The 12,506-nt window shown below is 36.8% G+C and overlaps 1 protein-coding gene across 2 annotated transcripts in view; it reads right to left on the reverse strand.

The window, feature by feature from the left end:
* Positions 1–11,741: 11,741 nt before the first annotated feature.
* LOC131029612 (threonine--tRNA ligase, mitochondrial 1) overlaps positions 11,742–12,506 on the reverse strand; it is a 174,094-nt gene continuing 173,329 nt past the window's right edge. For both annotated transcript variants that reach the window (XM_057960168.2, XM_057960167.2), the window contains one exon: positions 11,742–12,191. In XM_057960168.2, coding sequence (XP_057816151.2) covers positions 12,096–12,191 — 96 coding nt within the window. In that variant the 3' untranslated portion in view covers positions 11,742–12,095. The remainder of the gene's footprint in view (positions 12,192–12,506) is intronic.

Consider the following 12,506-nt stretch of genomic DNA (forward strand, 5'->3'; position numbering starts at 1 on the left):
ATCTACCTACACCATAGTCCATTTGGAAGAGAAACTTAACCCACTCTTGCAAATCCAGCCAACTAAAATATAATTTGTATTTTAATTGGCTAGACAAGGTTGTTTGTTTTTCCAATGAGAGACACACTTGTATATGCCTGTAGATATTTTGTACATTGGTGTGGTTGAGATAGTGATGTTTTAAGATTTTAGTCTTTATGGGCAGTATGACTTGATACCATTCTTTCCTTGTGCTATGAAGAATTGACACCATAGTAAGTACAAAATCTGATAAATGATCATGACAAAATGGCCTTTCAATAAATCAGTGCATGTGTCTTGCCGTATAGTTTATACCATGACTGTCTAGGCAGCTCATTTATTTGGCCTGCTCAGCTGCAACTTTAGGTAAGGAGATCCATGTGAAACCACTGTTTTTTTTGGTAGCTACAAAGTACTTCAAACCCACGTTGAAATACACTCAAACATTGCATTGAAAGCAAACCTAAAATCAGGATTTGTTTATGTGAAACTATCTATGGAAATCAAATAAGAAGACTCCATTATGTGAGGTCTATCTTACCATTATGAAAACGTCCTTTGTATTAGGTGTGTGTATGACTGTCAAGGAAAATTGAGAGAATAAGGATAAGTCTTGCCAACTAGAGTTTGTAGGTTTCAAAGTACCATATGATTTTTAGTGCTTATTCACGTGGGATAGCACATGCATCATCTCTTTTGATGTCTTACCAGTGACAATTACTTCCCACTGAATTATAAGAAACCAGGCCCATTTTAATCAATCACAAGTCCCAACTTTGTATTTGTTTGTTCGATTAGCTGTCCTTTTTTTGAGTGTAAGAGAATACTCTTTTGCACTGGTGTAGGCCACTCTACTCTTTTTATCTTTTTCCTTTTGCCCCACATGTGAGCATTTCAGCAGTCCTCTCAAATTGCATATGCGAGAGCGATGGTGGGGTATATGTAATCTAAACCTCTCCTCTGTGTGGTGCACATATCTTTTCTATCATGCACGTTTATGGTGTACTCTTGCATTGGGTTTTCACTTTGCACTCAATCATAACCTAAAGCATCCGTGGATGACCTGTAAGACTAGGAATGTTTGGTTGTACGCAAGTACCATAACATATGACAATAATCTTGGAAGGTATATATAATGAGTATAGATGATGCCTTGAATTATGACTGTTTGGTGAAGTGTAAGTGACATGATTTGTAATGAGTATGGATGACTGCTAAAATTATGAATGTTTGGTGAAACGTAACATAACAGATGTTAATAATCTTCAAATGAATATGCAAAAAGTATGGATGACTGAATTTTTGGTGGAAGGTACCATAATACATGGTAATAATTTCAAAATTAATGTATAATAATTTTAGGTAACAAGATTTACACATGTTAATAATCTTGAAATAGACTTATAAAAGTTACAGATAACTCTATAGTTATCATAATTTGATTACGCATAAGTAAAATGATATATGAGAAGGAATTAACATAAAATCAAAATATTTCCTTTTGAATGTCATCCCTACTTATGTTTTGATTAAGGTATACGCTTCGGACTAGAGCTATGAATCGGATATGGGTATTTAAAGGACCCTATTGTCATTTTACGACACCCTTGTTCCATCAATAAGAACCGATCAGATATATGTTCCATGGACCAGTGCTGCCCCAGTTTGATCAAAGAGGAAACAATGGAATCGTGAAGTGTGAAGTGTTGTCTTGTCGGAAGGAAGTTCCTATGTCTTCCCTTCCTTGACCCCGAAACTCTGAAACCCTGAAGTTCAGAAGTTTTTCCTTCCTTGACCTTAGAACCCCAAGGTTCCTAAGTTCCTAAGTCTTCTCTTCCTCAACCCCAGAACCCCCAAATTCCTAAGTCCTTGACCCCGGAACTCCAGAATCCTGGAATCCCATTTTCCCAAATTTGAGAACCTATGTTTCTGAAGTCTTCAGTCTTCCCAACTTCGAGAATCCGTGTTTACGAAGTCTTCAGTCTTCTTAACTTCAAGAACCTGTGTTTCCGAAGTCTTCCAACTTCCTTCCAGCTTGCAAAAATTTCAGATGGCATGATCAACACTCAAAGCTCTTAATGCTCCACCAACTCTTGCGACTTGTACACTTTCTTTCATGGAGCTACAGAGGCACATTCAATGATTTTTGCAAGATTTTCGTCAAGTGAAGTACAAGGCCATGCTTATTTGTCGTTACTTATGTCATGTTTGCATACTCCGACTTTGGAATGCCAGGCAATCTACCTTCTAGAAGTATTTTTCTTCTTGGGATTGCATTGCCAGGTTATGGTGGGGTTGCTTATTTGTACACAATGTCAGGTCCATGCACTCCCCTACATTCCTTGACTGACATTTCCCTACACACACAAGGGTCAAGACTTCTCTTCCTTGACCAATGGTCTCTCCTCTATGACCAGTTTTTTATATAAAGGTTGTTAAGTCTCATTGTAAAGGGTTCTCTCCCTCTTGGCTTGAGCTATTCTATTCTATTTCACTTCTCTTATAGACTTGTATTTATCTTGCATTTCTGCAACTGTAAGTTTGGCCATTGGCCTTATAATGAATTGAAACCATCATTCTTGTCTTACTTCAACTTATGTATGTTGTGTATGTGTTCTTACATTCATTGTAAGTGTATGTTTGTGGCTTTCTTTCACATATATGTTGTGTTAACCTATTTCTGGGTGTGACTTGTGAGAAACCTTCTCCCCTCTTGACATTCATCTAATCCCAACCTCCATACGTGCGTTAACGTCATTCATGCAACTAAAGTTTGTGCATCTCCTAGGTATTTCAGTTGATTCTTTGTTCCATTTTGTGTGGGGAGAGAAACATATCTTATCTTTGTGCATCAACTTCTTTCATTTTAGCATTTCTCTCTTCCCTTTTCCTCTGCAAGTTGTTAGAATAGGTTTAGAAGTAAGATTTGAAGTGTTGAGTTGGTTCAACACCTACACTTGGATTGAGAAGGAAGTCGGCCTTCTCTAGAGATTCAACCCCTTACGCAAGGTCCCACACTTTAGGGTTGTTTCCATGTTTCACAAGATTTTTGAGTTGATAGCTCAGCAAGGGTGCAAGCTTTCGTGATAATATTTTTTGGCACGCCCGGTGGGACGACTTCGGAAACATAGGTTACCGAAGTTTAGACTTTCGATTTATAAACTGAAGATTTCGTGTGTTCTTCAATATATTCAGCCTTGGATGCAACATTTCACACACCTGGCGACCCTAAGAGGAAATCTACTAGTCAGGCACTCTAAAGCCCAAGCCAACTGAAGATTCAGTGTGTTCTTCAGTTCATCAAGCCTTTGGAGGCAACACCTTTCAAGAACCTGACGACTCTGCAATCTTTTGGTGAATATGTGGTATGTTATCAGTCTCTGGTTGACAGGGTTCGTCCGCTCTTTTAAGAATTTTGTAAACAAGCTCCATCTTTTTCAAATGCTTTAAAATGAGTTTATATCATGGGTGTAACTTCTATTCACCCTCATTCTATGATAATTCAAGTCATTTTTGCCCTCATTACCAACAGGATCGAACTAGGACTACTCCTAGTTTCAACCCAAACAACTTCACTTCAGCAATAGGTGGGTACTTTCCTAATGCTTGCCACTCACCCACCCCTTCTCAACCTTCTTGGCAGCCCAACCAACCCCAAAATGATGAAAAAATGCAAATTGCAAAACTCAAAAGTGTGTTGCTTGATTTCACCAAGCAGCTGGAAGAGTTCAAGAGGCAACAAGAGTGGGATTTGCAGAAGGGTCGGTTTTCTTATCAGGCTTAGCTTCACCAACAACAGATGAGAGCCCAAAGACAACATGAGGAGTTCCTTGCAAGACAGCTTGCCTCTGCTAGGAAGAAAGAAATTAAACAACTAGCAGCCATAGAGATGCGGCTCATACAGGAGGACGTTTTTTCCCCTAGGGTTTCTAAGTTTGAAATCTCAAGCTTTAGGCAAGGGAGACCTCCCAAGCCTTCAATTAACCCCCCTAGTTTTAAAATTCCAAGTTTCAACGGGGCTCCAGCTATTACAAGAACCTTCTCCTGAGTGCCTTTTGCAAAACGCCCCACCACCTAGGCCCTTTCCTAATGCTATCTCCCTTTTTAAGGGCAGACCTGTTGTATGGAGGACAGATGGTTCTCATCCTCATCATGAGGAGGGGGTTCAATCATCCATTGGTGAGTCTTCATATGCTCTAAAGGAGGAAGAATTGACAATGTTGCAGGAGGATATTGAGAATAATCAATTGCAGCAGCAGGTCATTGAAAAAGAGGAGTGTGAAGGTAAAGAGAAGGACATTGTCCTCTCATTTGACAATCTTCCTTTCTTTATTGATCATGAGGAGAAGTATATGTCCACATCTCTCCCGGTGGTAGCTCTGGAGCAACAAGCTAGTGTTGAGGAGGGCATAGGGGGTAATGGTTTTTCTGCAGATTGCATGGCGGATGGATCGTGACATGAACTTGAGGTTGTTGCATTATGTTGCTAGGAGGAAGAAACAAAAACAAAGAGACAATCTAAAGATTTTAGATCCTCTTGTGATGTGTCTCATAAAAGACAGATTTGTGTTGATGAGTTGGTTATCAACACATGTGATTATGATGTATGTTGGTTCTCCCTTGTCCCTGAAAATGATCATGTTGAATATGAAGTCTTCATTCAAGGTGAAGATGTTTCTTTTGGCATTAGGGATGATGTGCCTGAGCTTGAATGTTTCACTTGGGACCAACATACCAAGTTTGATGGCATTGAGAAACAACATGTTGCTCATGTCGATGGTCTTTTGGTTGCTCAACTTTATAGTATACCCGAGCCTCAAAGTTTACAATTTTATGTGTCTAAAGAGGCCCCTTGTACGGGCCAAGATAGAGATATGGTATATTGTTCATCACCATGTGAGTTTGAGGCCTTTTCCTTTGGTTTCAACTCATGCCAGGAAGAGGTCGGCTATTGTGAAAAAAATGATGTGCCCTTGTATAATAGATATGCCTTCTCTTTTGCAAGGAGTAGTTCTTTTGATGCTATCCAACTCCTAAAAAAATCCCCCCTTGCTACTATGTGTATCCTTCATGCATCCTCAGACGTCTCAGGTGGCTATTTTCTATGGCTTCCCTGTGATGGCAAGGTGAATGGCGAAGTGTTCTTTCACCACACGAGTAGTATGTGTGATCTAATGCATGCATACAAGAGATTTCAAACATTGCAGCTAGATGGTGAATGTAACAATGGTACGAGGGGGATCAGCTCCTTCAAAAGGTTCTTCTTTGACAGAGGCAAAAGCATCAGTTGCCTCTTATTGTAACAATGTAAATATTAGTTAGGTTTCTTGTTTTCCAAGAAGTGCACGAGAACAGGTTGTTCCCCTTCAAAATGGTTGATCTTGATCCTTTGCAGGTTACAGAGGAGAGAGTTTTCTTATTTCTTACAGTTGTGACTTTGCACCCAATGGATTACATAGGCTATTGATCTATATGCTTAGCACGCAAGCATCCCGCAGAGGTCGCCAAAAATATTCTCATTTTATGACACCCTTGGTCCATCAATGAGAACCGATCAGAGATATGTTCCATGGACCAGCACTGCCCCAGTTTGATCAAAGAGGAAATAATGGAATCGTGAAGTGTGAAGTGTTGTCTTGTCAAAAGGAAGTTCCTAAGTCTTCCCTTCCTTGACCCTGGAACTCCGGAACCCCGAAGTTCCTAAGTCTTTCCTTCCTTGACCTCATAACCCCCAGGTTCCCAAGTTCATAAGTCTTCTCTTCCTCAACCCCGAAACTTCAAAACCCCCAAGTTCCTAAGTTCCTAATTCCTTGACACCAGAACTCCGGAATCCTGGAATCATGCTTTCCCAACTTCGGGAACCCGTGTTTCCGAATTCTTCAATCTTCCCAACTTCGAAAATTCGTGTTTCTGAAGTCTTAATTCTTCCTAACTTCGGGAAGTTGTGTTTCCGAAGTCTTCCAACTTCCTTCCGACTTGCAACACTTCTAGATGGCGTGGTCAACACTCAAAGCTTTTAATGCTCCACCAAATCTTGTGACATGTACACTTTCTTTCATGGAGCTACAGAGGCGCATCCAATGATTTTTGCAGGATTTCTGTTAGGTGAAGTATAGGGCCATGCTTATTTGTGGTTACCTATGCCATGCCTGCATGCTCTGACTTTGGAATGTTAGGCAATCCACCTTCTAGAAGTACCTTTCTTCTTGGGATTGCGTTGTCAGGGTATGGCCAGGTTGCTTGCATGTACACAATGTCAAGTGCATGCATTTCCCTGCATTCCCTGACGGACATTTCCCTACACACACAAGGGTCAAGGCTTCTCTTCCTTGACCAATGGTCTCTCCTTTGCAACCAGTTTTCTATATAAAGGTTGTTAAGCCTCATTGTAAAGGGTTCTCTCCTTGGTAGCTTGAGCTATTATATGCTCTTTCACTTCTCTTAAAGACTTATATTTATCTTGCATTTTTGCAACTGTAAGTTTGGCCATTGGCCTTATAATGAATTGAAATCATCATTCTTGTCTTAATTCAACTTATGTATGTTGTGTATGTGTTCTTACCTTCATTGTAAGTGTATTTTTTATGGCTTTCTTTCACATATATGTTGTGTTAACCTTTTTTTGGGTGTGACTTGTGGGAAACCTTCTCCCCTCTTGACATTCAGCAAGTCCTAACCTCAATACTTGCGTTAAGGTCATTCATGCAACTGAAGTTTGTGCATCTTCTGGGTATTTAAGTTGATTCTTTGTACCATTTTGGGTGGGGAGAGAAACATCTCTTATCTTGGTGCATCACCTCCTTTCATTTTTAGCATTTATCTCTTCCCTTTTCCTCTGCAAGTTGTTAGGATAGGTTTAAAAGTAAGATTTGGAGTGTTGAGTTGGTTCAACACCTACACTTGGATTGAGAAGGAATTTGGCCTTCTCCAGAGATTCAACCCCTTGCACAAGGTTCCACACGTTGGGGTTGTTTCCATGTTTCACAAGGTTGTTGAGTTGTTAGCTCAGCAAGGGTGCAAGCTTTTGTGATAACAGACCCCAAAACCTTTTATAACAAGATCAAGAAGGAAATGGAATAAGTCTCATAAACAACAACAAAATAGCCCAATAGACTATCAAAACATCTTCTAAAAAAGGAGAGAAAAACCAAAAAAATCAATAGGATCGGCAAGGACCAACAAATGGTTTTGACTAGAACAAAGTACTGGAGACAAGTTTTGAAAGGAATCCAAAACCAATAACAAAGCCTAGTATATTATCAAGGCGATTTGAAACCAAATTTCACCAAAGACCTTAAAAGAGGGGTAGGATGGGGGAGGAATGTCTTTCCATGTTTCTAAGAAAAATATAGCCAAAGAAGTCATAGCATTAAGTTTTCCTTTAGCCTTGCATGGGGATGGTTTGCCCACATCAATGTGCTTATTTTCCATGGTTTCCAACACCTTCTTGTCCACAAAAGGGAGGTGAAAACCAATGATTGGTCAAACTACCTTTGAAGAATTTGAAAGAGGGACTTTCGAACATAACTTGTTCCTTACATGAGTCCAACATAAAACCTTATCCATGAGGTCACTCCCTGTATTTTCCAATACTTCATTGGAGTGCACCTTATGATGAATATCTTGGCATGATAAGGAGGAATGCGCAATATTGTGGAAGTGGTACAATTGACGGATCTCATACTAAAGTTCTTGCTCCCAAACACCAAGTTTAGAGCACAACTTAACATTCTTGGGCAACTCCAAACCAATATAAACACACATACAAAATCCAGAATGCACAAAATTTAGAAAAAGAAACCTTCTTCTAGATTTTATGACATCGTCAGTGGTAATAAACTAATCAATAGCATCAGCAATACCATGAGTAATAATTTCACTCCAAAACTCCAAAGGGAAATCTAGGACTCAAACCTAAATGGGAACCATGTAAATCTTGGTAACTTAAAAAATGATAAACCATATTTTTAATAGAAGAAATGCCTTACCAAGAAACCATGGACCTCCTCGGAGACCTCTAGTGCAACCCTTAACAGATTAGGAGGAGAATAAAAATAATTCATTTATCCAAGTTGTCACACACAACAAACCTAGTGCAAGCCAACAATTAGACGCCCAACTATGAACAAAATCAATGTTTGGTCTACAACCAAGGAACTTCCTAATAATAATAGAAGTAAGGTTGTAGAAGTTTCGTCCACCCACACATCAGGAAACGTAAGAACAACATTCCAGAGAAGGGAGCTTGAGGATCCACATAAGGGGGGACCTCCACAACACTACACCCTTATATCATACCTGCCAAAACAACTTGATCAACAAAAAAAGAAATGAGCACCTTCACCTCGAAAGGAAACCTCATACAAAAGCCCACACTAGGACGAAGAGAAGGCTCAAAATTCATATGTCACACACTAACAATAGAAGAAACAATGACAGGCAAGTCCAACAAGGAATCTATAGCAAAATGAACAATCTACAAGCTCACAACATGCCAAGGACCAAGCTCAAGTTGCGCAAGGTTAGTGGAACATAACATCATAGGGTTCTTGGGAAGGGAAAGCAAAAATCCATCGTAAGAGAGCTACCAAGGGCACACGGTTAAGACCTAGAGAGATCAAGTTAAGTAGTAGGAGAAACCTTTCTCTAAACCGAGCTCCCATGAACATTCTACTATGCATACATCCACAACAATGATGCCCTCAACAACATCTTGGAAGCACAAGCCTAAGAGAACACATCCATCCATCATCCATACCCCAGAGCATTCAAATGAGTCTCTAGGGGAATGCAAGGAGCATTTTTTCCTCCTCAACCCAATCATTCTCCCAAACAGCTAGATCAACCTCCTCTAAGAAGTCCGCATCACCATCCTCATCGTCTACATCTCCAAGTATTTTTATATTTTTATATTTTTCTTGCATTTTTTCTCTGTTTTCATTTATCATCTTTAAACTTTGTGCAACCCTTTCCCCCTCCACCCCTTCCCTTCTAACCTATCTTGGTCTACAATACATTCATTTTTCTTCTCAAATTCTCATCCTTTTGATGGATCACAAAGTGTGATTTGAAACATTGATGCAAACAAATCCTACGCAATTGAATCCAAAAACACAACAATAATCGCTATAAATCTCCGACATCAACACCTTTGCAAGAGGACTTGCCATCCTAAACACATTATTGGAAGTTGTCGTGGTTTGGTTAGCAATAAATTCCATTTCACCATCCCTACCTATGTTATTTGTTACACTATGAAATCAATCAATATAATGTCTTTTATTTAATAAATTTATAGTATAATCGAAGTATGCATTTGGATATTCTAATATGCTTTGTGATTAAAATTGGTAGCCCATCAAATTCTTTTCGTGGCTTTGGTAATAAAATGTAAGCTTTTAAGTGGTCAATTTCAATTTTAAATTTATGCTTTAGTATATGTATATACAAATATGCTAAAAGATAAAACCATATAAAATTAACTAATAGATAAACACTTGTTTACATATAAACTAATATGCAAATAAGTTAATAGATAAACAATCCTATACATATAAGCTAATATGCAACTAAACTAATAGATAAATACTCCTTAAAATGCCATCAAACATTTATTGGCAAATAAATCAATAGATAAACACTCCTAAAAACACATTCAAATTTATTTTTCTTTTCAAACACATCATAAATTAATATTTTTTTATTTTTGGTTTGCATTGTGTGATAGTTTTCATCATCAACGTTTTGGATCATACTACATGATCCATGATTAGGATGAATAAATTAGTTAGAGAGCAGAAGTCAAGTAGTATAGTATGTAGTATATTCTGTAACATTTATGGTCAAAAATATCACACAGTGCAAAGCAAAAATTAAAAATATTAGCATTATGAACTGTAGAAATAGCATGACTTCTATATCATAAATTATTAAATGCAAATAGTAATAATTTTGTATAAATTACATAAACACCTTCAAGTTTTGACATTATTTAATTGTTACAAAAGATTATAACTAAAATAAGATAATAGATGAATCTTACTTTTTTTATATTGAAGATAATATACAAAATAGATGAATCTTACTTTCATTTACATGCACAATTATAATACATAAGGGAAGGGTACCAATAGTGGACATAGTTGCAATCGTGGATAGGTTTTTGTTAACCCAACCCTCCATTACTAAATTTTAAAGAAGCCCAAAAATGATGATGAAAAGTTCATTATTAAATATCACATATACCAATAATGGATAATATTTCAGCTTTTTTAACCATAATTAACCCATTTGTGCACCACTATAAGGACATTTGTGCATAACTACTAGGGCATTTGTCCACTACTACTAGCTATTTTGAGTTATCTACTATTGACGCAAAGGTGATTATGTATCCAATGACACTTTGAAATTACCACTTTTTGATCTTTGCGCACATAATGAATTCCATAATGTGCATCATTACTACCCAGATCCTTAGTTATAACCAATTAAGTCGTATAAGATGACAACCAAAAAAAAAAATTGAAATACGATGTACGGTTTGAAAATTTGAATGCACGAAGTTAGCTATATCCACTACTAATATGCTTCCCCGTATTTGTAACCTGAAATACAAAGCTTACAAGTTTCCTTATTATTAAATATTAATGGTCATCATTAAATATTAATGGTCATCAAATCGATTGACTAAACAAATACAACAAAGATTTCTATGGTCAAAGTTTTATTTGACCAAATGAAGCGTTGAAAAGCATGCCAATATTGTTTTTATAAATTTTTTGATCATTAATCATGAAATTATTATTAGAAATTAATAATGCATGACATAGAATAATAGTTATGGAATAAATAGTAAATTAGCATATTAGTTGAGATATTAATTGTCTATTAGTTATTGAATAGTTGTAGATCGCGTGGCTACATAAAGTCATTGCAACGTGATAATTAATGTGTGAAAGATGAATAATTATTAGTTATTAATTAAGATATTAATTGTTAATTAGTTATTTGGTAGTTGTTAGTGCTATGGCCATATAAAGCCCTTACACTATAATAATCAATGCGTTTAAGATGACTGAATAATTTGACTGTTGGAGCCATGTGCTCTTCTTTTCTTAGTTTCAATATTCTGAGCTTATGAGCTAAAATTTAGTAACTCATTCGCTTGAAATTTATATTATCCTTGCAAAACTTCAAAAACAAAACTATGTACAAGGTTCCATGGAGACCAAATGCAAAGTGCTTTAAAGGAGCTTATGCACTTAAGTTTAATAACTCATTCGCTTGAAATTTATATCATCCTTACAAAACTTCAAAAACAAAACTATGTACAAGTTTCCATGGAGACCAAATCCAAAGTGCTTTAAAACAAAATATATGTACACATACCTATGTAAATTTTCTAAATGAAAATTATAGATGTACTAACATTTCCTTCACAATGCTATGTTGAACTTGCTGATAGAAGTGTACAAATGTTAAAATCCCAAAAGATTCTCCTTTGTTCTTATATTTTCTCATAAAACCATCAAGGTCGCTGTTTTAACTGAAAACCAATTAGATTTATCTCGTCTGTGGATTTACTTCCATTTTTATTAGCATTCATATATTTAATGTATATCCATCAGAATTTTAAGCTATTTTGCTGAGCTATAATTTTAAATTTGAAAATACCTTGCAAATGAAAAAAGTGTCTCGGGAAGAGGTGCAACAAGGGAGAAAAACAAGGGAGAAAAGTAAATGCATACTGAAGAATGTGAAAAATGTGCTATGCCTTTTCTTCAAGACACTTGGAGGGAAATAAAGTGAAGAATTTTCAAATTCTGAGAATGTTTTCTCATCACTATTGCAAAACTTGATCATATGAGAAACACATCGGCAAAACTAACACTAGACTCTGTAGTGTACATTTCCAAACAAGAACAAGTGACTTTTTCTAGCATGATACAACTTTCCACTTTCCTTGTCAATGACTATAAATTACCTTACAATCTGAGGGAAAAAAATCAATGAAGAACTAAGATTTTTATAGTGGATTTCAATATGGTAATCCACTTTCAAGTGTGTTTAAGCTAACGGAATGCCTCCGTATCCTCTTTAAATAATGACAGAAGTTCATCCATGCACTTTACAACATGTGCCGATTGATCCCGAATGCGAACACTTACCTGTACCCAAAATTAGCATATTAATATGACAGCAAATATCTAATATCAGTTTTGAAACTTTTGTATTCCAATAAAATTCACTGTATAATCCAAACAGAAAACATATCTAGTTTCTACAACTGATGATATCTGCAACCTTGGCAGTAGTACACACAATGATTAAAAGTTCCCTAGGCATCACAAGTAGCAACTAAAATGCACTCTTTAATTGTTCTACATAATATAAGCCAGGTTAACATTCTACAATTCTTACTGGACCAAGAAAAGTAAAAATTAAAAACTTAATGCTCCTCTCTGATGGCTATAGTAGAACGG

Source organism: Cryptomeria japonica, chromosome 3 (assembly GCF_030272615.1).
Source record: "Cryptomeria japonica chromosome 3, Sugi_1.0, whole genome shotgun sequence".
Lineage (NCBI taxonomy): Eukaryota > Viridiplantae > Streptophyta > Pinopsida > Cupressales > Cupressaceae > Cryptomeria > Cryptomeria japonica.